The sequence below is a fragment of the Pectinophora gossypiella genome, chromosome 26 (assembly GCF_024362695.1).
Source record: "Pectinophora gossypiella chromosome 26, ilPecGoss1.1, whole genome shotgun sequence".
Classification (NCBI taxonomy): domain Eukaryota; kingdom Metazoa; phylum Arthropoda; class Insecta; order Lepidoptera; family Gelechiidae; genus Pectinophora; species Pectinophora gossypiella.
In genome coordinates, this window is record NC_065429.1 from 4,729,696 (window position 1) to 4,755,760 (window position 26,065).

The 26,065-nt window shown below is 38.5% G+C and overlaps 1 protein-coding gene across 1 annotated transcript in view; it reads right to left on the minus strand.

Annotated features, from left to right (window-relative positions):
- Nucleotides 1–26,065, minus strand: part of LOC126378382 (plasma kallikrein) — a 70,486-nt gene that overhangs the window by 25,525 nt on the left and 18,896 nt on the right. The window contains exons 2-3 of the mRNA XM_050026693.1: nucleotides 9,527–9,813; nucleotides 9,268–9,484 (exon numbers count right to left, since the gene is read on the minus strand). Coding sequence (XP_049882650.1) covers nucleotides 9,268–9,484; nucleotides 9,527–9,813 — 504 coding nt within the window. The remainder of the gene's footprint in view (nucleotides 1–9,267; nucleotides 9,485–9,526; nucleotides 9,814–26,065) is intronic.

Sequence of the window (26,065 nt, forward strand, 5' to 3'; positions counted from 1 at the left end):
CATGCTATGGCGCCATCCAGCGCTGGTTTTCAGTCATTTCCTCTTCCTGGGATGCGCGGAAGTAATTGTCAACGAGGGCTATAGGACATTTAAATAGAAATATATACAGCAGCTTTAGGTAAAAAAAAACATAAAACTCAAAAGACAATCAAATGAAATTATAAGTAGGTACTCTTGAGTGTGTCTGTGTGTGTGTGTGTGTGTGCGTGTGTGTATTTGTTTGGGATAGTTTCCAAGATTTGTGCCCGGTTAATGACCATATTATTTATTCCGTGCTTCGGAAGGCACGTTAAACCGTTGGTCCCGGCTGCATTAGCAGTCGTCAATAACCATCAATCCGCACTGGGCCCGCGTGGTGGTTTAAGGCCCGATCTCCCTATCCATCCATAGGGAAGGCCCGTGCCCCAGCAGTGGGGACGTTAATGGGCTGATGATGATGAATAAGCTCGCCTCCTACTACAAGGGAAACATAGCTGGCGAGGACACACATACACACACTCACCCTCACACACATTCATAAGCAGCCACACTTACTTCAAAGAAGGTGACAACCCTAACTGGAAGAGCTATGGAGCATATTCCACTAAAGCGTTTATATAAAAAAGCGGTTATTTGACTTAAGGTGGTATTAATAAACTAATCTCAGCTGAGACTGCCCTCAAGATCATGCTCAAGTCCCTATTTTTATATAAGAACTGTCACATTGACAGGATCTTGAGGGTATGTGTGTGTATGTGTATGTCATACACACACATACATACACACGTACCCTTAGGGTGTAATAACATACATACATACATAAACTCACGCCTATTTCCCACCGGGGTAAGCAGAGACTATAGAATTCCATTTGCTTCGATCCTGACACACTTCTCTTGCTTCCTCCACATTCATCAATCGCTTCATACACGCACGCCGGTTCAGAGTAGATCGTATTGAACCTTTTAGGGTGTAATAAACTAATCTCAATGTATGTGTATATATATTTATTTACGGTATTTTTAAGGGTGGTATTAATAAACTAATCTCAGCTTCGAGACTGCCCTCAAGATCATATCAATGTGACAGTTCTCATATAAAAACAGAGACTTGAGCATGATCTTGAGGGCAGTCTCAGCTGAGATTAGTTTATTAATACCACCCTTAGTTATGTTGGTATCATTATATGTTTATTGCACCATCCCGTGCTCCAATGCATAAACTTCTTTCACCTTGAGGTTGTCTGGCAGAAATTGCTGTTTAGCAATAAGGCCGCCTATTGTTTTTATTTTTATGTTTATGTCATTATCCCGTGCTCAAGTGCATAAACTTCTTTCACCCTGAGGTTGTCTGGCAGAAATTGCTGTTTAGCAATAAGGCCGCCTATTGTTTTTATTTTTATGTCATTTGTATATGTCGTTGTGCAATGAAGTATTATTGATTAATTGAAAATGACGGTGACAAAATGTTATTACGTTGCGCAGTTAGTCCTACTGCATCGGCCAGGATGGATTCAACGACCTCAGTGGTCCAGTGGTTGAGCGTTGGGCTCACAATTCTGAGTTCCCGGATTCGTTTCCCGGTGGGGACATATCACAATAATTACTTTGTGGTCCCTAGTTTGGTTAGGACATTACTGGCTGATAACCAGATTGTCTGAAAGTAAGATCACCCGTGTTTCGGAAGGCACGTTAAGCCGTTGGTCCCGGTTACTACTTACTGATGTAAATAAGTAGTCGTTACCATGAACCATGTCAGGGGCCTTTGGCGGCTCAATAGTAACCCTGACACCAGGGGTGATGAGGTTGGTACTCCACCTCACAACCCATACTAGAGAAGAAGAAATGGGATTTGGGAGCCACGTAACAGCGGTAAAGTGCTCATGACTTATACCACACCCCAAAACCGCCTGCAACCGCAGCGCGGCGCATCGTTTCCGCCACTCGTTCATCGCCTTTCACTCCACCATTCCAACAACACTATCTATATAGGAAACATTCTAGTCAATAATGTAAATAATATTACACTTAACAATCGGCTGTCTTTGTCTGGTAGTTGGCAATTTAAAAAAAGCCTGAGGGTGCTCAGGTGAGCGCAAACCTCGACCATAGAGTAAAGATTAATTCTACTTATATATGTTACCGGCCGAACCCGATTTTAGGACAAACCAGTTTTGCCTAGACTCAACTAGTTCTTCCTATACGCGATAGGATTAACTAGTATAGCCTTGTCCAAACTAATTTGTTCTAAGCCCGATAGGATAGACTAGTTTAGGCTAGGCCAAACTAGTTTTGCAGAGTGTCATTGCCTTCTTCCACTGGCATCTGTTGGTGGAACAGTTCTTGTTGCAGCTGCATCTCACAAAACCTTGGCCTGATCCAACAAAATGTTTCGTAGCTGCAGTTCATATGTTTTGACTAGGCTATACCAGTTTATTCTAGAGTGTGCGTACTTATATCAGGATCAACTAGTTTGGCCTAGCCTAAACTAGTCTATCCTATCGGGCTTAGAACAAATTAGTTTGGACTAGGCTATACTAGTTAATCCTATCGCGTATAGGAAGAACTAGTTGAGCCTTGGCAAAACTGGTTTGTCCTAAAATCGGGTTCGGCCGGTAACATATACATTGTTTTAAGTTTACGCGGTTATTATTTTTATTTTAAGTTATATCCGTCATTTTCATATCCGTCAAAAAGGAAAGGGACGGGTAATCGACAAGCATAAAATTTATGGAACTCGCCCCCAGGGCTGTTTTCTTTTTTATGTGACTTATTGTAGAATTGCCGTAAGTATATAGCATTTACCATTTAGCTGGTTACACTTGTCCAGAGCAGAGTGCAAGACATAGATTTACACAAAAAACATCCCCCTAGTATTATCCCGTTTTCACAGGGTCCGCTTACCTAACCTGAAGATTTGACAGGTCCGGTTTTTTACAGAAGCAACCGCCTTTCTTGGGAATGTGGGTTTCCTTGCGATGTTTTCTTTCACCGCTGAGCACGTGATAACCATATAAAATTCAAATATGAATTCGAAACCAAATTCGAAAATCATTAGTTTAGGCCTGTGCTGGATTCGAAACTGCGACCTCAAAGTGAGAGGCAATCGTTCTGCCAACTGAGCTACCACGGCTTCAGTCTGTCCACATAATAGAGCAGTTACAGAAGGGATAAAGGGCCCTCGGAGAACATTTCCTTTCTATCAAATTACCCATGTTGTTAAGACTGTGACAGAGGCCATTTTGCCTCTTTACTATATTGATTGCACCTTCAATTTCCTGTATAAAATAAATTGCACTGTGCAGTTATGGCTTTCATACTACACTTCAGGATCAGATTTTTTTTTACGTGACTTGTTGTAGATTTGCCGCAGATGGCATTAACTACTTAGCCGGACTAATGGAGAGCGCTGAAGGCTCTCACCTGGTACAACGTTTAAGACAACAGGCCTGAGGGTGCCTAGTTGGACGCGAAATTTGGCTTAGGGCGTCGTCTGAGAGGAAAAATATTTGAAAGAATTAATCGACCCTAGTGGGTCGATAGCGATAAGCGCTGATTGAGGGAAGTCGTCGACCACGCCGGCGGGGTATCGGGGTCCTGAAGTGTTTGGTGTCGCGAGCTGATTGGCTGCCTCTATGGCTAGAGTAATCGGGTCGTCGGGATCGTATATTACGTCCTTCGGATCAGGATCAGAATCATTTATTTAAGGTAATTAAATCATAGATGAGCTTATTGAAGGTGAATAGCATTTTTTAAAGTGTTATGTTGATAAAAAATGACTAGAAACCGCAACAGCAACACATCTTTCTTCTTACTACTTATCTTCTCGTACATTTCGTAAAAATCACATAAAATAATATAAAGCTCACGACTATGTCTAAATCGGAATAACTACTTACGGAACAAGTTATGAAAAGTATGTCAAATCCGTCCAACAACTTACTTATTCATTACTTACTTAAATATATGAATCACACATTTCTCACTCTATTACAAACATTACGACACTTATGCAATAAGACGCTATTTGTGAAATAGCAAAGGAAATCCCATATTCTGAATGATTAAGCTAGAGTCGAAGGCTCATTGTTAACCTTCATACAACGGTCGAAAAATATTGCATATTATGGAAAATACGAATTTGATGGCGAAATAATTATAGTGTACTTATTTGAAAAGAACGTCGCGTTTCATATTCACTCTTATAACAGAAAAGGGTTATTACGGGTTTTTTTTTAGAAAATACAGTCAAAGGCACTTGCAACCATGATTAGTAATAGTTATTTCGCGATCAAGTCATTTTACGATGAGGTCAAGTAAAATTATATACATGGTGTTAGTGACATCGTAACGAATATACATTGTTTTAAGTTTACGCGGTTATTATCATACTTAAAACACATAATAACGGGTTCTTACCGCGTTTAAATGGGAATATGAGAGTGATCCCGTGATCATGGCACTTGCAACAGTGTCGAAATATCGGGAGTCTCATATCCCCATTTAAACGCGGTAAGAACCCGTTATTATGTGTTTTAATTATCGTAACGAATACTCAGGGGGATGATTCAGACCATGATTCTGAGTTAATATCAAGTGGTATTTTCCGTCGCAATATTCATGATTTCTTAAGTTCTTTAAAATTATTTTCAATTATATACTTTTGCGACGGAAAATTCTACTTGACATTCAGAATAATGAGCTGAATCATCCCTCTCAGTATTCGTTACAATGTCATTTACACCCAGTACAAGTGCAGGTAGCCATACAAGTAGGTATGAGTGTTAGTGACACCGTAACGAATACTGAGGGGGATAATTCAGACCATGATTTTGAGTTCATATCAAGTGGAATTTCCTTTTGGAAAATTCAAGATTTTTTTTTACTTATTTACAATTCCATACTTTTGCGACGGAAAATTCTAAAAATTCTCAAAATTAAAATCATGTCAGTAACACCCTGTATACGTAATGTGTTTATGTAATACAGAATATAGGTACATTCTTCATTCTTATATTTTGCAACCATTGTACAAATTAATTAGCATAAAACTAAGTAACCCAGTCAAAATATGTCTAAAATGCTATTACTCTCTTAATAGCACGTAAAACTTATAAAATGCTACAGTAATTTTTGTAAATGACTTATTTTAACCAGACATTTTGCGCAAACGCGTAAATATAATGACTTTATTTAAACGAAGCATAATTTTATGCAAAAATCTGCGTATCTCACTTCGACGCGACGGGTTAAATTGGTCAGTTGGCAAAGATAAGTAAAAAAAACAGAAGTTACATCGGTTTGTTTATACCTACTAACACACACGGCCTCCGTGGTCCAGTGGTTTGAGCGTTCGGCTCACAATCCGGAGGACCCGGGTTCCAGTCCCGGTGGGGACACATCACGAAAATCACTTTGTGATCCCCAGTTTGGCTATAGGACATTACAGGCTGACCACCTGATTGTCCGAAAGAAAGATGATCCGTGCTTCGGAAGGCACGTTAAGCCGTTGGTCACGGTTACTACTTACTGATGTAAGTTAGTAGTTGTTACATGAGCCATGCCAGGGGCCTTTGGCGGCTCAATAGTAACCCTGACACCAGGGTTGATGGAGTTGGTAATCCACCTCACAACCCACATGATAGAAAAAGAGAGACACACCGGATCATCGTCACTAATTTAAGAGTGCCTCTCCGGGGCGGAGAGTTGCCGTTATATAAGATAAAATAAAATAAAAAAAATAAAAATGTTTATTTCTTTATCTTTGTTATTTTTACATTATCATTATCATTGCATTATCATATTTTTTTTACAATATTCTATATATATATATATATATATATATTCTTTATCCTATGCTACTACTACACGAAGATCATAAATAACATTATTCGTGAGACTATATCCCAATCGGGGCAGTCAGAGTGTTTTAAATCTACGCAGATATTATCATAATTAAAACACATAATAACGGTTTCTTACCACGTTTAAATCAGGGATATGAGACTCCCGATATTTCGACACTGTTGCAAGTGACATGATATGTCTAGCCGTAGAAAATTATGGATCTACCTACTCCACTCCAATCTCATCAGTCATCCCGTGATCATGGCACTTGCAACAGTGTCGAAATATTGGGAATCTCATATCCCTATTTTAAACGCGGTAAGAACCCGTTATTGTGTGTTTTAAGTAAAAGGCTTCTTGATACAAGTTCGATACCGAGGTTCGAATCGGCGCTCCCCGTACGATGGGGTTAAAACTGCATCTCAGAGAAGTTTCGCGTCTGCGTGACCGCGGGCCTGCGCCGGCGCCACGCCAAGAGAAAGTGGCGCTTGCGCAACGATCAGCTGAGCCGTGATGTAAACTGATGATACAGGACCCGCTAACTGGGACACACTCGTAATGTTGTGATCAGCTGTGTGGTACTCTGAAGCTTTCAGACCTTTCTGTGTCTGTTCGTCGACAATTCGTTTCATTCAGTGTTACCTATCGATAGATTACAACAACAATACTACAGACTATCGATAAATAGTCCTTGCAGTAGTATAAACAATATTATGAAATGAAATAATATAATATAATATCAGCATCGTGGTTCACGCCGCGACTTGTGCTGAGTGAGGAATTTATCTCAGGACGTCCACCACCACATTATGATCATTTCGACAAATATCCGTCTTGCTTTTTTGTAATTGTTTTAGTGGAAAGATATGATGTTGTTGTCTTTTTTTGTGTAGCGCCCTTTTATAATAAACTATTTCTATTCTATTCTAAATGAAATGGAATGGAATGGAATGGAATGGAATGGAATGGAATGGAATGGAATGGAATGGAATGGAATGGAATGGAATAGAATGGAATGAAATAAAATGAAATTAATTTTATTGTCATAAATGTGGTAGGTATATAGATGGAAGTAACGCTTTTAGTGCGCGCATTTAGTCATATTGTGACATACAATAATAATTACATAAGGTAAGTAAGGTAGGTAGCCTAGAAATATCATTAACAAAAGCAGAATCGACCTTTTTTCTAATTACTTCTACTTATAATTAAAGTTGGCACTTATAGGTAGGTATGTCACAAATTTTCAAGCAATAGTTTTCCTAACATCCGGCTTACAGTAATCAATGACTGTTTCAGCATGTTGAAAAATACGATGCATGATCGCACTTAGGCGAATATTGAATGAAATAGCACTTATGCTGCACAGTACAGTCATGAGCAATATAATGTACTCACTTTAGGACACTGTCGCACTAACATATTTGACATTTAGTGAGACTTACAGTTCAATTTGTCAAAAAAGTTAATGTGACATGGTACCAAAGTGTATACGTATTAATACTCGTGACCGTACACGTTATTAATGCTATCTGAACCAAACCCACAACAAGTCACGTTATAAAAAAGAAAAAAAATAGTTGCTCATCCTCCTGGGCATGTCATAAAAACTAAGGTGTGTACTTTCTAAAGGGAGATTTTCTTTTCAAGAATTAAAAATTAATAGTTCTCAACAACCCGCTAGATGGCGCTTAACCAACTACGTTACTGGGCCATTGCCAAGATGCCAAGGATAGAAAAAAAAACTTTCATTTAAGTAATTTAAGAATTAAACGAGACAAAGATTCCTTTTCTTATTCTCATTCTCTCGGGACATTCTGATAAGATTCCGTTTTCTTTATTCGTTATTTGTTAATTAATTTTATTATCAAAACATACTCATTGTGAAAAAACGTTTCGTGATTTCAAAAAACAAATCACAAATAATATTTAACAACGTTCCGTTCCTTGCAGTACCCTACAAATTTCAGCGCCATCTGTCCAGCAGCTAGGACAAAAATAAAAAATAAATAAAAAGGAATTCCCTCATTCTCACTCCGTATTTTGAACTAGAAAGAACCTTTTTAGAAAAAAAGTTACATCAAAATGACAGACCGTGGAAAAGGCGGGAAAGGAAGTAATTGAGTCCAGTTCATATTGTAATTATTGTATTGTATTAATTGCTTTCTTTGGTCAATATAATTAATTATTATTATTTCTTTTTCTTACATACATACATACACATACATAAACTCACGCCCGTAATCCCAAATGGGGTGGGCAGAGCCACAAGTAATCAAAGACAACTTGCAGCCACTGTTGATACGAAGTCCTAAGATGGATATGATGAACCTTATGGTGATAAGGGATCAGCCTATCGCCCATAACATTAGTCCATCATGTTAGAGGACGCAATCCCTCTTCTTTTTCTTTTTCCGTGCAAATTAGTTCTTTTACTGATATTTATCAGTTTTTATTTTTCTACATCAATTTATACTACTTTGAATGATCTCAATTTGCTTCTACACACAATAATTTATGATGAATATGGAAGTGTTAAAAGCATAAATTAATATAATTAGGTATAATCATGTTTAATAAAATCGAAAAATAAACATTTAAAACGTAATCACTTACCTTACATCCTGTTGAAAGTCATTACCAGAAAAAAACATAAATAAAATAAAATACGGAAAAAATATATACAAGAACAAAAATTTTGTTTTGTTAGTAAAATAAAATATATAAATAAAATCTGACATATACATACAAAGATGTGAGAAAGCAAGACATAGGTAGTTAGAAAGAGAGCGAAGATTAGAAAGAAAGAGAATATATATATAAAAATTACAGTATTTTACACATGTAATACCTGTGATGTCCGGAAAGTAAAATCTGGATCGAACTAGAAAATTCTGGAACATTCTAGGACATTCTAGACTCTTCTAGAACTAGCTATGTCTTGCCAACGACCACATCAGCTCATTAGTCACATTGTGCTGTGTTATTCAATTCTTCTTCTGGATGCTTATCACACCGAAGCGTAATGCGTGTGAACCTGACTAAATTCTAAATTTAAAAATAAGTAGTTTGTTTTTTATCAGAAAAAAACTCAATGAATATTTTAGAGAGAGAGACATACAAAAAGGTAATTAGGTAATTATTATATTTGTTTGCATCTAAATAAATTAATTTAAAGGCAAAATCCTTTCGTAAATGTCTGTTAGTAAGTAAGTAGCTTTCTTAACTTCTTACTGACTACTAATCTCAAATGAATGTAGGTAATACTTCACTATTTAAAAAAAAGTGTTCTGTTAGGTATGTCGTGTAAAGCCAAAATACCGAATGCACCCACTACTTAATTTACACCGACATAAACATAAAATACCAAGCATTCATTACTTAAAGTGCCAATAAAATACAGTTGAACATTACGCGACAGTGTGACAGGCCATTCACTTACTTTCATCATTTATCACTGGACCGTAACTTAGTCCTTCGTTGCCCGAATATTCTATGCTATTCGAGTCTTGTACTCCCAATATGCCAGCCTTCGCTACTCTGTGACAACAGCCTTTAAGCAAGCCTCCGCAGGACCCCTCAAGCAGGCCTCCGACCATCCAACAGTAAAAAAAAAACTCACACGTCCCTCCCTGAGGGCACCCCTCCTGCCGGTCTTTCTTGTCTGTTTCACTCACGGCTTCCACCGAAGCGGTTGGAACACTTGGCACTTCTAAGAGCCTGCCTTTTCGGGTACTTGGCATCAAACTCGGCATGTGAGTAGGTTTACTCAGTCTCGGCATATCTTTCAAAATCTGGCTCATTCTCAACATCTGCTCGTCGGATATAGGCTTGAATTTCGGCAGGACTGTACTTGTCACGTTTGGGAAATAATAATCTATTCTTTTTAGATTCCCGTTTTTAATTCCATCTGTTTGTATAAACATTGGCTTTTGAAAAAACGGTTTGCGGTTCTCCGTTATCCGAGCTCGATGGTGGTCGTTGGCATCTGTCGTAAATTAAAAAAAAGAAGTATTTTAATAAAAAAAATAAGAAAAAAATATTTCAATGCACAGAAAAGAAAAGGAAATGTAAAATCTAAAATTAAAATGTGTATTGTATATTTATAAGGCAAAGTGTAAGCGGAATGAATGAGTTCGTTTTTAATGAAAGAAATTAAAGTTATGTAAATGTAAAATACTTGTAAGTAGTACAGTTTTTGTAGAGATTGTGAATATGCAACGAATCGATTATAAAATACAGGGTGTTAGTGACATTGTAACGAATACTGATTAAGCCCATGATTCTGTGTTAATATCAAGTAGAATTTTCCGTCGCAAAATTCATGATGCTTTTCATGTTTTTTTTAATATCTTTTCAATTCTATAAGTACTTTGGCGATGAAAAAATCTATTTGATATTAACGCAGAATAATGAGCTGAATTACCCCTCTCAATATTCGTTACCATGTCACTTACACCCCGTACAAGTACGTATATGTACCCGTACGAGTACGTATGGCTGTTAGTGACGTAACGAATACTGAGGGGGATGATTCAGCTCATTATTCTGAAATGATATCAAGTGGAATTTCCTGTCGGAAAATTTATGAAAATTTTAGTCATTTTTAAAATTATTTTCCGTTCACTTTTGCGACGGAAAATTCTATTTGATATCAACTCAGAATCATGAGCTGAATCGTTCCTCAAAAGTTTTAGTTACGTTATCACTATTAAAATGTGTAAATATTTTACAAATTAGATTTTTTAAAATGCGGTGAACGAAGTGTTGTCACTAATACTATGTTTTTGTGATTCATTTAGATAGATATATAAAATCAATTATTTGGTTTACATGTACTTATACAAAAAAAAGTATAAAAAATTAGGTACGGTCACGAGTACTAATATGTATACACTTTGAAACCATGTCACATTAACTTTATTGACAAATTAAACCGTAAGTCTCATTAAATGTCAAATATGACAGTGCGACAGGGTTCTAAAGTGGTTACATGATGCTCATGACTGTACAGACAGACAACGCCATCTAAATTATTTTTGGAACGAAGTCTTTATTTCTTTGTCTATTAATTCAAATTAAGTTAGGTTCGAATATTCCAGAATAAAGACGGGATAAAAATAAACAAATTTGTAAACAAAGTAGATATACAGGGTGTTAGTGACATCGTAACGAATACTAAGGGGGATGATTCAGACTATGATTCTGAGTTAATATTAAGTGGAATTTTCCGTCGCAAAATTCACGATTTTTTTTTTAGTTTTTTTAAATTATTTTCAATTTTATACTTTTGCGATGGAAAATTCCACTTGATATTAACTCAGAATAATCAGCTGAATTATCCCACTCAGTATTCGTTACGATATCACTTACACCCCATACAAGTACATACGGTAGCCATACAAGTAGGTATGGGTGTTAGTAACACCGTAACGAATACTGAAGGGGATGATTCAGACCATGATTCTGAGTTGATATCAAGTGGAATTTCCTGTCAGAAAATTCATGAAAATTTTAGTGTTCTTTTTAATTATTTTCCGTTCCATACTTTTGCGATCGAAAATTCCACTTGATATCAACTCTAAATCACGGCCTGAATCATCTCGCTCAGTATTCGTTACGATGTCACTAACACCCTGTATAAAAATAAAAAATAAAATATAATAATTAGCGTGTTTTAAAGACTTGTTTGATATAAAAGAGAATGAAAACGAAAAGTGCAATAACACTAGGAGAAATGTATAACTTACAGCGCATGCGCGTAACACGATCCTGTAGTGTTGTGCCATGTAACTGGTATAAAAGTAACTGAGTATCAATTATAATGTTATTTTTAATTAATAGGTACAAGGTGCCGTTTCTGGAAGACAAAATTATTTTATTTTAGCACGATAGTTCTAAACCTATATCTTTCTTGCGTCTGTCGTAATTAAACTATATTTTTAGAGGTGTTAAAATAAAATGAAGTTTTATCCGATGGAATTGCCGACCGATTTGATTGGCGATCGAGTTCGATTCCCGATAGGGACATTGTCGAAATCACTTTTTGAAACTATCCTTTGTTAGGTACGGAATTTACAGGCGTGAATCACATGTCATGATTGTCTGAAAAATAAAATGATTCCTTGCTTCAGAGGGCACATTAAGCCGTTGGTTCCGGCTATTAGCCTTAAAAACACCTCCACCAACCCGCAGTGGAGCAGCGTGGTGGACTATGCTCCGTACCCCCTCCGGTTATATAGGATTGAACTGTATCTATCATCATCTGTGTTAATTTGTTTTGTATGTTGTGTGCAATAAAGTATATTTGATTTGATTTGATTTGATGTTTATGTTTTTAGCATTAGCACCTTTGACTTTGTAATTAATGTACGGTGCACACAGAGGCCGAAAACAGGTCGGGCGCGAGATTTTGTATAGAACCGCCAACAAAATCACGTATGCAAAAAAGCTTGTTAGTTATAAGATTAACGACTACCCAAATGCTAAAAATGTCTAGTATTGAATGTGTTCTTCTAGTTATTAAATAACTTGTAATGTATACCCTCATTGATTTAAAAGATGTGTTGCTGTTGCAGTTTCTTGTCATTTCTTCTCCTCAGCCATAACACCTTGCGAAATGACGTTAATTCAAAAATGTTACATTGACCTTCAACAAGTTTATCCATGATAATTACTTTGAAATGATTCTGATTTTGATTTCACGCTTTTCTCGCTATTCAGCCTAACTTTGTTTGAAATTTTAAATATTATATCAGTTGGCTAGATCATTATTTATAAGAACTATTTGTACATATTAAACCAGAAATGAATGAATTACCAATTACGGCGATACGGCTCACCACATGTCACGTTAGTCTAACAAAAAGCTCGGTGAGGCGTGGGTACTTAGTTCACGTTAAGCTGTTGGTCCCGGTTACTACTTACTGATGTAAGTAAGTAGTCGTTACATGAGCCTTGTCATGAGCCTTTGACGGCTCAATAGCAACCCTGACACCAGGGTTGATGGGGTTGGTAATCCACCTCACAACCCACATGATAGAAGAGAGAGAAGAAACTTACTTCATTCATGTAGCGATGGATGTACCTATGACAACCCCAATGGGATATAGTTATCAATTCTTAGTCAGAAGATGAGCTATCAATTCTATCGATAGTATAGATGATTTTCTAGGTCAATAATCGATAATCTAATTAATGACAGTTCGGCAACAGTACCTGTGAGTTATATCTGTCAAAGTGCAAACCCAATGTTGTGACGTTCATTAGCCTAGTGATGTATTAGATTAGGTCGATAGATTATCTTCTAACACTACTAAAAAATCTTTTAACTCATAGCTGTTCAAACCAGTAAAACCATATATTTCTATAATAACATCGATATCCATAGATAACATCTATAAATTAGATTGCGCAAGGCTCCGTAATAAGTGGACCGTAGCGTCGACAAAAAAAAAGAAAAAAGAAAGAATCAGGCATTCGACGCAGTCCCAATAGAATTGGGGTTCTAACCGTGAACGCGGTCTCTATGGTATTTTACTTTTTTATTCTATTTTTAAAAGTGCTTCTTTCAACTCTAACGAGGGTATTAAAATGTTGTGCCGTGTTCAATTTAAGTTTAAAACGACGTTACAATATACCTTCTTTGCTTTACTCTTGTAGGTTGTAAGATCAATGATGACCAACCCAATCAACCCTGGTGTCAGGGTTACTATTGAGCCGCCAAAGGCCCCTGACATGGTTCATGTAACGACTAAAAGAAAGAAAGAAAGATACGTTTATTATAAAGGGACACCACAGTAACAAATATAAAATAAATAACAAATATATAATATAAAACACGGAGTAACACATAACTTACAATCAAACACATAATAAAAAAAAATTAAAAGACAACATACACGAGAAATACAAATAATTGTGTGTATGGACTGGTCAACGATGGTGGCCCTTTATAAAAGGGCCTCACTCAGCATAAGCCGCGGCGCGAGCCATAACGCTGGTATTCTGTGGACCCTGCTAAGTGAGGCACGGAAGCCGTGTCTCCCACAAATACAACTTGAATGAATACATAATAATATTTACTTATAAAATACTAAATATAAATTACTAAAGTAAATAACGGACAGACTGCTTCATTTGCTCTCCGAAGCACGGATCCTGGGCTCGAAACCCGTATTACAGATCACCAAGCTCCCCCCCTCTGAACTATATACAGTGCTATACTAATTAATTAAATGCATTATAGCACGTAGTATGTTACACATGTTACATATCAACTAGAAAGAGAAAGAATACATTAAAATAAAGGATAAAAACAATAACAGAACAGCAAAAAAAATTGAAAATTAACTAACCAAGATAACAGCCTCCGTGGTCTAGTGGTTAGAGCGTTAGGCTCGTGATCTGGGGCCTGTTTAATAAAACTTACAATTGTAAATTACAACGACAATTTGATGTTCATTACGTAGCTAATTTGAAACTGCAAAATATTTGTGATCACACACTCCGCAATGTACATCAAGTTGTCATTGTAATTTACAATTGTAAGTTTTATTAAACAGGCCCCTGGAGGTCCGGGTTCGATTCCCGATGGAGACATTGTCGAAATCACTTTGTGAGACTGTCCTTTGTTTGGTAAGGACTTTTCAGGTTTGAATCACCTGATTGTCCGAAAAAGTAAGATGATAGCGTGCTTCGGAGGGCACGTTAAGCCGTTGGTCCCGGCTATTAGCCGTAAAAATACTCCAACCCGCAATGGAGCAGCGTGGTGGAGTATGCTCCATACCCCCTCCGCTTGATTGAGGGGGGCCTGTGCCCAGCAGTGGGACGTATATAGGCTTTTTATGTATGTATGTACTTAATAAATAAATAATTAAATGTCATTTTCATGTTATTGCGCACTGTACTCACTTTCACATGCAATGTGCGTTATCGTTGCATAGCGTTATTCAATCAATACTATTATCGTCTGTCCGTCTGTCATATAATGTGTATGTATGGCATATGTATATATGCATACATTGCTCAACTATTACACATTAGAGATGTACCTTCTACTGTTTTGGCCGATTAGTCGATTAGTCGGCTTCACACAACCGACTTGAAGGGCATTTGACTGAGTCAAAGATAAATTATAAAATGCTTATCTTGAAATAGAAGCCAGTCTAAGAAGACCGAAAATCTATATAAGCAGACTTTGAACTTGTCACAGAACTTGTACTTACCGTCTAATTTTGATAAACCCGTAAAAACTAATTACCAAAAAATCTGAACATAATAAAAAAGGAAAAGAAGAAAGTACTTAATAAAAATAAAATAATATTAATTAAAACAAATAACAACGGGTTCTTACCGCGTTTAAGAACCCGTTATTATGTGTTTTAATTATGATAATAACCGCGTAAACTTAAAACAAAATAATAAATAATAATACCTGATTGTCCGAAAGTAAGATGATCCGTGCTTCGGAAGGCACGTTAAGCTGTTGGTCCCGATTACCACTTACTGATGTAGCTAAGTTAATAGGCGTTACATGACCCATGTCAGGGACCTTTAGCGGCGCAATAGTAACCCTGACACCAGGGCTGATGAGGTTGGTACTCCACCTCACAACTCACACGATAGAAGAAGATACTAATATTATGGTAATAATAGTTGGCGATTATGATATTGAACACCTAGTCGACTTTCCGGACTAGTCGGCGACTACTCGGTACATCTCTACACGACCGTGACATTAAAAAAGGGCGGGAAATTGGTCAAGAAAAATTGAATGACATAGTTTTTATTTTTTGCGTAGTCCTAAGGGTCCTATCATGGATTTAATAATTATAATTATATCGGTTAAAATAAGAGTGAAACTACTCTTACATACATACATACATACATAAACTCACGCCCGTAATCCCTAATGGGGTGGGCAGAGCCACAAGTACTCAAACACAACTTGCAGCCACTGTTGATACGAAGTCCTAAGATGAATTATGATGAACCTTATGGTGATAAGGGATCACCATAACTCTCTCAACTCAACTCTCTCAACTCGGGACTCTTACAACTACGAATATACTATTCTATAGTTTTGTATGTTGTGATACAACGAATAGGGTTCAATAACTTATTACTAAACATGTTTTTTTTTCTTCCACAGATTTTGTAATGAAAACCCAATTCTCTATGAAACCCGCTATGCGATGTCATTGACACTGTTGGAGGGGGACAGGAAATAGGGAAACTAGCGAGAGTGAGCGGGACAACTGTATGTTTGTATGTGCAGTCACATGCCACTGCGCATGACAGTGAAATCACTTAAGGAGATGTCGTTGACTTATAAAGATATCAATTTTACTTTTATTTAATGACAGTTTCGTATAGATGTAATATAGACGTAAGTCATTTTAGTCCTGTACAGTCATGAGCAATATAATGTACCCACTTTAGGACTCTGTCGCACTAACATATTTGACATTTAGTGAGGCTCATAGTTCGATTTGTCAAAAAAGTTAATGTGACATGGTACCAGAGTGTTGAAGTTAAGCAACTTTCGCAAAGGCCGGTCATAGGATGGGTGACCACAAAAAAAAAAGTTTTCATCTCGAGCTCCTCCGTGTTTCGGAAGGCACGTTAAGCCGTTGGTCCCGGCTGCATTAGCAGTCGTTAATAACTACCAATCCGCACTGGGCCCGCGTGGTGGTTTAAGGCCCGATCTCCCTATCCATCCATAGGGAAGGCCCGTGCCCCAGCAGTGGGGACGTTGATGGGCTGATGATGATGATGATGATACAGTTTCCACTAACACAGTTGGCTCGACCATTATAGACGGCGATACGGCTCACCTATCACGTTGATCTAACAGAAAGCTCGGTGAGGCGTATGTGCAGGGACAACTGCTTAACGTGCATTCCGATGCACGGATCATCGTACTTTCAGACAGTAAGGTGATCAGCATGTAATGTTCTAACCTAACTAAGTTCACAACATTTTGTTAGACAATAACCTCTAAATTAGTTTAAACTAAGGCATGCAATTTACAACTCTGTGTTTGATGCTATTAAGTCTAGAATATACTCCTCTCGAGGGTGGAATTAACCCTCGGGGGAAACTAAAAAAAAAAAAAAAAAAAAAACTAGAGATCGCAAAGTGATATTTGTGATATGTTTCCACCGGGATTCAAACTAGAGTCTTCCAGATCGAGACCCCAGCACTCAACCACTGAACCACAGATGCTGCTACCAGGGTTAATGAGCTTATTCATCCACCTTACGACCCACACGATAGAAGAAGAAGTAGCGACGAAAACCCACCCCAAAAGCACCACCTTTAACAATCGCACTCAAATTCAATTCAAATTCAAAAATATCTTCATTCATCAGGTAACATACCTAGTTACACTTTGAATAGTCATTTTGCTCTATCTTAACAATTACACTCAAATTCAATTCAAATTCAAAAATATCTTTATTCAGTAGGTAACATAGTAACAATTTGAATCGTCATTTAATACATAACGAACGACTTATCCTTCTTAAACTACTGCAGCTTCTCACAACCAGTATAGCTGGGGAAAATAAGCTGCAAGAAAAGCCTCGGCATAGGGCCCTAGAAGTTTTTTTTAAAATAGACATAAAATATACAATTTAGTAATTCGACTGCATAATATCATTTTTCAGACAGCTAATCCCATGCATTCATATCTTCTAGATCACTAATCTTATAATAACCTTTTTTACAAAGTTTCTGTTTAATTACTGTCTTGAACCTGTTCAAAGGTAAATTCTGAATGTCAATGGGAATCTTGTTGTAAAAACGTAATACATTGCCCCTTAAAGGAGCCACTTAAAGGAGAGCCTATAAAAAGCTTATCCAATTTATTTTTCGGTGAAGATTCTACCAGCTTTGATAAGCGTGAAATGAGTTATAGGAGAGGTATACTTTTTGTAACAATACCAAGTAACTTCCACCTTATATGTGGTCAACGGGGCATTCCAAACTACAGGAGGGATAATAAGCAAATTTCCAGGCTAAATTCAAATTCAAATTAAAAAATATCTTTATTCAGTAGGTAACATAGTTACACTTTGAATCGTCAATTTTTACATAACGAACGTCTCATCCGCCTAAAACTACTGCAGCTTCTCACAACCTGTATAGCCGGGGAAAAGAAGCTGCAAGAAAAACCTCGGCACAGGGCCCTAGACGTTCTTTAAAAAAATAAAAATAAACATAAAATATTGATATACAATTGAGTAATTTAGCTGCCTAATATCAGTTCTCAGACAGTTAATCCCATGCATTCATATCTTCTAAATAATCACTAACTTTATAATAACCTTTTTTGTAAAGTTTTTGTTTAACTACTGTCTTAAAGCAGTTGAAAGGCAAATTCTGAATGTCAATGGGAATCTTATTGTACGTGCTACGTTCACCAAAAACAATGTAGATCGCGTTGTATAACTTCAACATGATAATTACCTATTTTCTCATTACTCGAGTACAAAAATATTCCAAAGTACAATGTAACGGCAGAAGCCTCATCATCATCAGCCCATTAACGTCCCCACTGCTGGGGCACGGGCCTTCCCTATGGATGGATAGGGAGATCGGGCCTTAAACCATCACGCGGGCCCATTGATGGTTATTAACGACTGCTAATGCAGCCGGGACCAACGGCTTATCGTGCCTTCCGAAGCTCGGAGGAGCTCGAGACGAATTTTTTTTTGTGGTCGCCCATTTTGACCGGCCTTTGCGAAAGTTGCTTAACTTCAACAATCGCAGACCGAGCGCGTTTACCGCTGCACCACCGAGCTCCAGAGGACCACTACTTACTAATACCTAATTATAATAACGTCTAAGATATGCCCCTTAAGTTGCATACCCATGCACCGGCTGCGTTCTATGCAAGTATAACGGTACTATACATCTTAGAACAACTTACGTAATTTCGGCTCTCAGGCCAGTTAACAAATACATTTGGATATACTACAACTAATTATTTGTTATAACATTCTTATGAAGATTTACTTAACTGTGAATATGTAATAGAATTATTTAGTGTTATTGAATCAGGAAATGTTGAATAAATTAGAATCAGAATAATTTACGTGATTATCATGGATAAACTTGTTGAAGGTCAATTTAACATTTTTGAGTCTACGTCGTTTCGCAAGGTGTTATGGCTGAGGAGAAGAAATGACAAGAAACTGCAACAGCAACACATCTTTGAAATCAATGAGGTACATTACAAGATATTTAATAACTAGAGGAACACATTTGATACCAGGCATTTTTATCGTTTAGGTAATCATTAATCTTATAATAAGCTTTTTGATGTAAAAAAGATATTACATTTATTTTCTGACGAATTCAAAATATTATCTGGCATTTTATTGTAATTGTATACGTTAATATTTGTTTCAAAATGTAGAAAATACATAAAATTCTAAACACTACTAAGCCACGCCCTATATTTTATCTAACATGTAGAGTTTTTAACTTAGGGCTTGTATAGTTAGGGTGTGTAGAGTTTAAGCTTGGCTCTACATGAGATCTGATAACTTTTTGACATTCTTCTTCTATCGTGTGCCTTGTGAGGTGAATTACCAACCTCATCAACCCACCAGGGTTACTATTGAGCCGCCAAAGGCCCCTGACATGACTCATATAACGACTACGTACTTACATCAGTAAGTAGTAACCGGGACCAACGGCTTAACGTCCCTACCGAAACACGGATCGTCTTACTTTCAGACAATCAGGTGATCGGCCTGTTTTGTCCTAACGAAACTAGAGATCACAAAGTAATTTTTGTGATATGTCCCCACCGGGATTCGAACCCGGGACCTCCGGATCGTGAGCCCAACGCTCAACCACTGAACCACGGCGGCCGTTTTTGACATTGCGATCGATATGATCTCGTCGTAATAACAAGAGTCATCAATTATAAGTACCTAAAAATAAAGAAAATAGATGATGATGATGATGGATGAGCCTGGAAAATCCCTCATTGGCCAACAAGTAGACTAGTCGACCTAACAGGGTCCACATAATACCAGCGTCGTGGTCCACGCCGCGACTTGTGCTGAGTGAGGCCCTTTTATCTCAGGACGTCCACCACCACCTTATGATTATTCTAATGAACATCCTCCTATGCTATTTGTAATTGTTTTGTGAAAATTTTTAATATTGTTTTGTCTTGGTGTGTAGCGTCCTTTTATAATAAACAATTTCTATTCTATTCTATTCTATACTAGCCGACCGAACCTATAATAGTCCCATCTCATAAACCAACACACCTTAGCTGACTAACTAGAACAGTTACCAAGGGCCTGTTCACACTAGTGTGATTTGTCCGGCGATTTTTTAGCGATTTCACAGCGAGGCGAAATCGTGGCGTCGGCGCCGCGTGCCGTCGCGATTTACACATCGACGTGTGCCCGCGGCGAGCACACATAAAAACAAATCATAAATATTAATTTTTCAAAATTGGCTTACATAGTCAGCGTTTTTTAAACATCAAAAATTAATTTACATATTATGTAACTAGCTGTAAAACTACTACCAAATCTGTAACGGCTGAAGGAAAGACGTGGCCAGAAAACCTCCCAGCACACTGCGATCTTGCCGTTGTAACCGTCACGGGCTTTCTTCATTCACAAAATAATAGCGGCGAAATTGCGGCGCCCCGCGAGCACACAGCGATATCGTGGCGATGGATAAATCGCTGAAAAATCACTAATGTGAACAGGCCCTTGAAATTTCTTAAGGCGTGAAAACCAGGCAACTATCCAATAATTAAGTAATATTGATTGATTAGTGATTAGATAGACCAAGCTTAACTATTTCCTAGATCGATCGATTGGTATTCGTGCAGTCAGTTTCTGTTTAACGTGCGTGACAAATTAGGATTTAAAGGAGGTTAGGTAAACCCAGCTTGCTTGGTGGAATACAAGTTGCACTTTAAGGTGTCAGAATTACCACACGGCGTATTAACTAGACGGACAGGACAGGTTGCAGGACGGAAGGAGCAAGTCACAGGGACTGTAACCTGGAACCTGACAGAGGGCAGCAGTAACTGTCAGTACTATTCAGAGGTGGAGGACAGGAGTCCTAGTCATCATCATCACCAGCCCATTAACGTCCCCACTGCTGGGACACGGGCCTTCCCTATGGATGGATAGGGAGACCGGGCGTCAAACCATCACGCGGGCCCAGTGCGAATTGATGGTTATTAACGACTGCTAATGCAGCCGGGACCAACGGCTTAATGTGCCTTCCGAAGCACGGAGAAGCTCGAGATGAAATCTTTTTTTTTTGTGGTCACCCATCCTATGACCGGCCTTTGCAAAAGTTGCTTAACTTCAACAATCGCAGACCGAGCGCGTTTACCGCTGCGCCACCGAGCTCCTCATTTACCGCTGCCCTAGTATCCTAGTATGACTTTGTAATAGACTACTCTGGGTGCCATCCCATTTGCGTCAGACAGAGTACTGCGGGGCAGAAGGCAAGAGGGAAACCACTGCTCTATTTTTCCCTAAAAAGTAGCATGGAAAATGCTGCACCGACAAGAGCGTGGCTCTTAAATTGATGATAATGTATTAACTAGTTGTATTAGACAAAAATGAAATATACATAAATACATTCCATTCGACTACAATTGTAACAATACACACAATATTAAAAACATCATCCCCCTAGTAAGGTAAACGCTCCTATTACCGCCAGGTTAAGCTATGCTCTGATTACCTCTCAGAAATTAAGTACTTCTGTATTTGCTAGTGCAGCTTATTTATTTTATTTGTATTGTTATGACTGTCTTCTGCTAAATACATCAAGAATTTTTAATTTTGAGTGAATATTTTGGATAAAAAATAATTTTATGTCCGAAAACATACTTTCCTCTATTACCGCCACATAAATTGCGGTTTCTTTCTATTACCGCCTTTGCTGCATCGAATACCGCCAACGAGATATCTAACCAACTATTCAGGTACAATAAAATACTTTATTTAAAAAAAAAAGTTGTTTTTACCACTGTTAATGTAGTTAATAGATACATAAATTGGGAAGGCACTGTCTCTCAAAATACAGGTTCACCTAGTTTGAAAGACAGCGTTCCAACAAAAACTGTAAACGAACTGTTTTCAATAATCATCATCATCAACAGCCGTATGACGCCCACTGCTGGGCATAGGCCGCCCCCAAGGATCTCCACAACGATCGGTCCTGCGCTGCCCGCATCCAGCGGCTCCCCGCCACCTTCACCAGATCGTCGGTCCACCTTGTAGCGGGCCTACCCACTGAGCGTCGTCCGACACGTGGTCGCCACTCCAGAACCTTTCCGCCCCAGCGGCCATCGGTTCTCCTCGCTATGTATCCTGCCCACTGCCACTTCAGTTTTGCAATTCTCCGAGCTATGTCGGTGACTTTAGTTCTCCTGCGGATTTCCTCATTTCTGATTCGATCAAGCAGGGAAATACCGAGCATAGCTCTCTCCATTGCCCGCTGAGCGACACCGGGCCTCCTCACGAGACCCATAGTAAGCGGCCACGTCTCACTGCCGTAGGTCATCACTGGCAACACGCGCTGGTCAAAGACTTTCGTCTTGAGATACTGGTATTTCGGACGAGAAGATATTCCGCAGCTTCCTGAACGCTGCCCATCCGAGTTGGATCCGACGAGAGATCTCTTTCTCGAAGTTGGACTTACCTAACTGGATTATTTGTCCTAGGTAAATGTACTGGTCTACAACTTCGAGTGTAACGTTCCCAACCTGAACTGGAGTGGGTGCGACATGGTCGTTGGACATAATTTTTGTCTTTGCCATGTTCATGCTAAGACCCACTCGTTGGGATGCGTTACTGAGATGCTCGAGCATGGTGTTCAGTTCTTCCAGGGTCTCAGCCATTAGGACTATATCATCGGCAAATCGAAGGTGCGTCAGGTACTCACCGTTGATGTTGATGCCAAATCCTTTCCAGTCCAGAAGCTTAAAAATATCCTCCAATGCAGCAGTGAACAGTTTTGGAGAGATGACATCTCCCTGTCTCACTCCTCGCTGCAGTTGGATCGGATTAGAGCTCTGGTTCTGTACTCGAACTGACATAGTGGCATTTTGGTAGAGGTCTCTTAGCTTTTCGATGTACCTATGGTCCACTTGGCACCTCTGAAGAGACTGCAACACCGCTCAGGTCTCGATCGAATCAAAGGCTTTCTCATAGTCCACAAACGCCAAGCAAAGTGGCAGATTATACTCTTTGGTCTTCTGTATAACCTGCCGCAGCGTATGGATGTGGTCTATGGTGCTAAAGCCTTTTCGGAAACCGGCTTGTTCGGGAGGCTGGAAGTCGTCAAATCTGCAAGCGAGACGATTCGTAATGACCCTCGAAAACAACTTGTAGACATGGCTCAGAAGCGAGATAGGTCTGTAGTTCTTCAGTAGGGCTTTATCACCTTTCTTGAAGAACAGGACCACCTCGCTTCCGCTCTATGCCCTCTGCGTTTTGCCCTGAAATATGACGGAATTGAAGAGCCTCTGGAGGGCTTTGAGTATTGGCGTTCCGCCCGCTCTCAGAAGTTCTGCTGTGATTCTGTCATCTCCTGCCGCTTTGTTGTTTTTGAGCTGTTTGAGGGCCATCCTAATCTCGTACAGGCTGACGTCCGGGATATCTTCAGTGTAGTGTCGGGTAAGCTTGGCTCGAGGGTCTCGAGCCATGCTTTCGCCTGATGTTTTCGTGGAATATAGCTGTCTATAGAAACTCCCAATCTCCCTCAGGATTTCGGGAGTCGACGAAATGATTCTGTATGAGGAGTTTTCAATAAACTTTATTATTATTGTTATTTTTTTATTAAATGAATTATGACATAAACTACAGAAAAATCTTTTGATTTCATAGATTTATATACATAATTGACGTCTGTCTCTGTCCATCTGTCTGTCTCTGTCCGTCCGTCTGTCCATCCGTCTGTCTCTGTCTATCCGTCTGTATCTCTGCCGGTCCGTCTGTCTCTGTCTATCCGTCTGTCTCTGTCCGTCCGTCTGTCCATCCGTCTGTCTCTGTCCGTCCGTCTGTCTCTGTCCGTCCGTCTGTCTCTGTCCGTCCGTCTGTCTCTGTCTGTCCTTCTGTCTCTGTCTATCTGTCTGTTTCTGTCCGTCCGTCTGTCTCCGCATGTCCTTCTGTCTCTGTCTGTTCTTCTGTCTCTGTCCGTCCGTCTGTCCCTGTCCGTCCGTCTGTCTCTATCTGTCCGTCCGTTTTGGTCTGTCCGTGCGTCTCTGTCAGTCCGAAGAATAATGCATCACCCTGTCTATAAATCATAAGAGGGAATCTATGGTGGCGGTAATAGAAACATGTATGTAATTTCTGTGTTTCAATTTCCGCCACATAAAAATTAGCCTTAAGAAAACAAATAAATATTCAAAATGAGAGCTACGTATGTAATAACCAGTTTCAAAGCATATTTTAATAAATATATAAAGTATTTAAATTAGAAATTCATAATTACTTCAACTACTTGTTCATACATTTCTTAAAAAAAATACATTAACTTATATGCAGCACAGGATACTTGAATTCCACCAAATGCGTGGCGTTAATAGATTTTAATATAGTTCATGAACCATACTATAAAATAAGATGATAACATTATGAATGATTGGGCATGTTACCTTAAATAACTAAAAAATACAAATATCATACAAATATCGATCGCCGCCATAGGTGGCGGTAATAGTAACCAAACTGCAAATGTATGCTTCTATCACCGCCACATTTTAAAACTCAAATTAATCATTTAAAACTAACACAAATATCAAATATAGCATGCTTTCTCAGTTCTTAAACGTATTAACAAGTAGTTATAATTACTAAAATGAAGAAAAATATGTTTCATCGGACACAAAACCTTAAGAAAAAAATGTTGTATGCTTATGCATTTCAGTAGTGGCTTGTATGGAGCGCGTTGCTTGAGCGGACACTGCACACTTACAGACCAATCACAAATTAGACTGTTGTTGCCCACGCTCAGGGGTATGTTCGTTTCATGGTCAATTAATACATGTATCTTGTGACATTTGAATCAATTTTCTATCTCGGACACAATTCAAAATATCCGCATTTTAAAAAAGGTGGCGGTAAACGATGTCGATTTTTGGGTGGCGTTAATAGGAGCGTTTACCTTATCATCCCGTTTTTCACAGGGTCCGCTTACCTAACCTGAAGATTTGACAGGTCCGGTTTTCTACAGAAGCGACTGCCTGTCTGACCTTCTAATCAAAGGGAAAACCGGCCCATTACAGGTTAGGTCGCATCGAAAATGCATTTCTCGGGAAAATATAGAAATAAAAATAAAATTATGTGTTTTTTACACACAAAAAATACATGAATTTTGCGACGGAAAAGTTTACTTGATATTAACACAGAATCATGTTCTGAATCATCCCCTTTTTTACGTGACTTATTGTAGATTTGCCGCAGATGGCACTAACTACTTGGCCGGACAAATGGGGAGCGCTGAGGGCTCTCACCCGGTTAACTGAATCATCCCCCTGAATCAGCCCTTTTATCTCAGGACATCCACCACCACCTTATGATCATTTCGACAAACATCCGTCTTACTTTTTGTAATTGTTTTAGTGGAAATTTGATATGTTGTTGTCTTCTTTTGTGTGTGGCGTCCTTTTATAATAAACTATTTCTATTCTATTCTAGATCTGTATTATGATCAAGACAGTCTCGCCCTTTACATAACTTGTCATTCACGCAATTAACCACATAGGAAGGAAGTTCAATCTGTAGGTCGCGCAGGTCACTGCGCAAAACCGACCATTACATAAGCATTACGAAACATATAAATAAATAATTATTATGTCATGGTAACACAAATGTCAGAGAATACTTATTTACCGCTGTATAATATTATGTTTGTCTGGTGTCTTACTGCTGGGGTTTTTTGTTATTTTTTTTGCAGACGGCATTAACTACGGGAAAATGCAGACCGCTGAGGTCTCTCACCCTGTAAAAAAATTAAAACAACAGGGGGATTAAAATGGCCACATCGAAGCAATTCATCTAAGAAAGCAATATTGCAATTTGACATTTGCGCATATAAAAATAAGTGCGCAATGCAAACAAATGTCAAATAGCAATATTGCTTTCTTAGATGAATTGCTTCGATGTGGCCATTTTAACCCCCCAGGCCTGTAAATGCCCAGTTGGGCGTGAACCTCGACTCAAAGCGTCGTT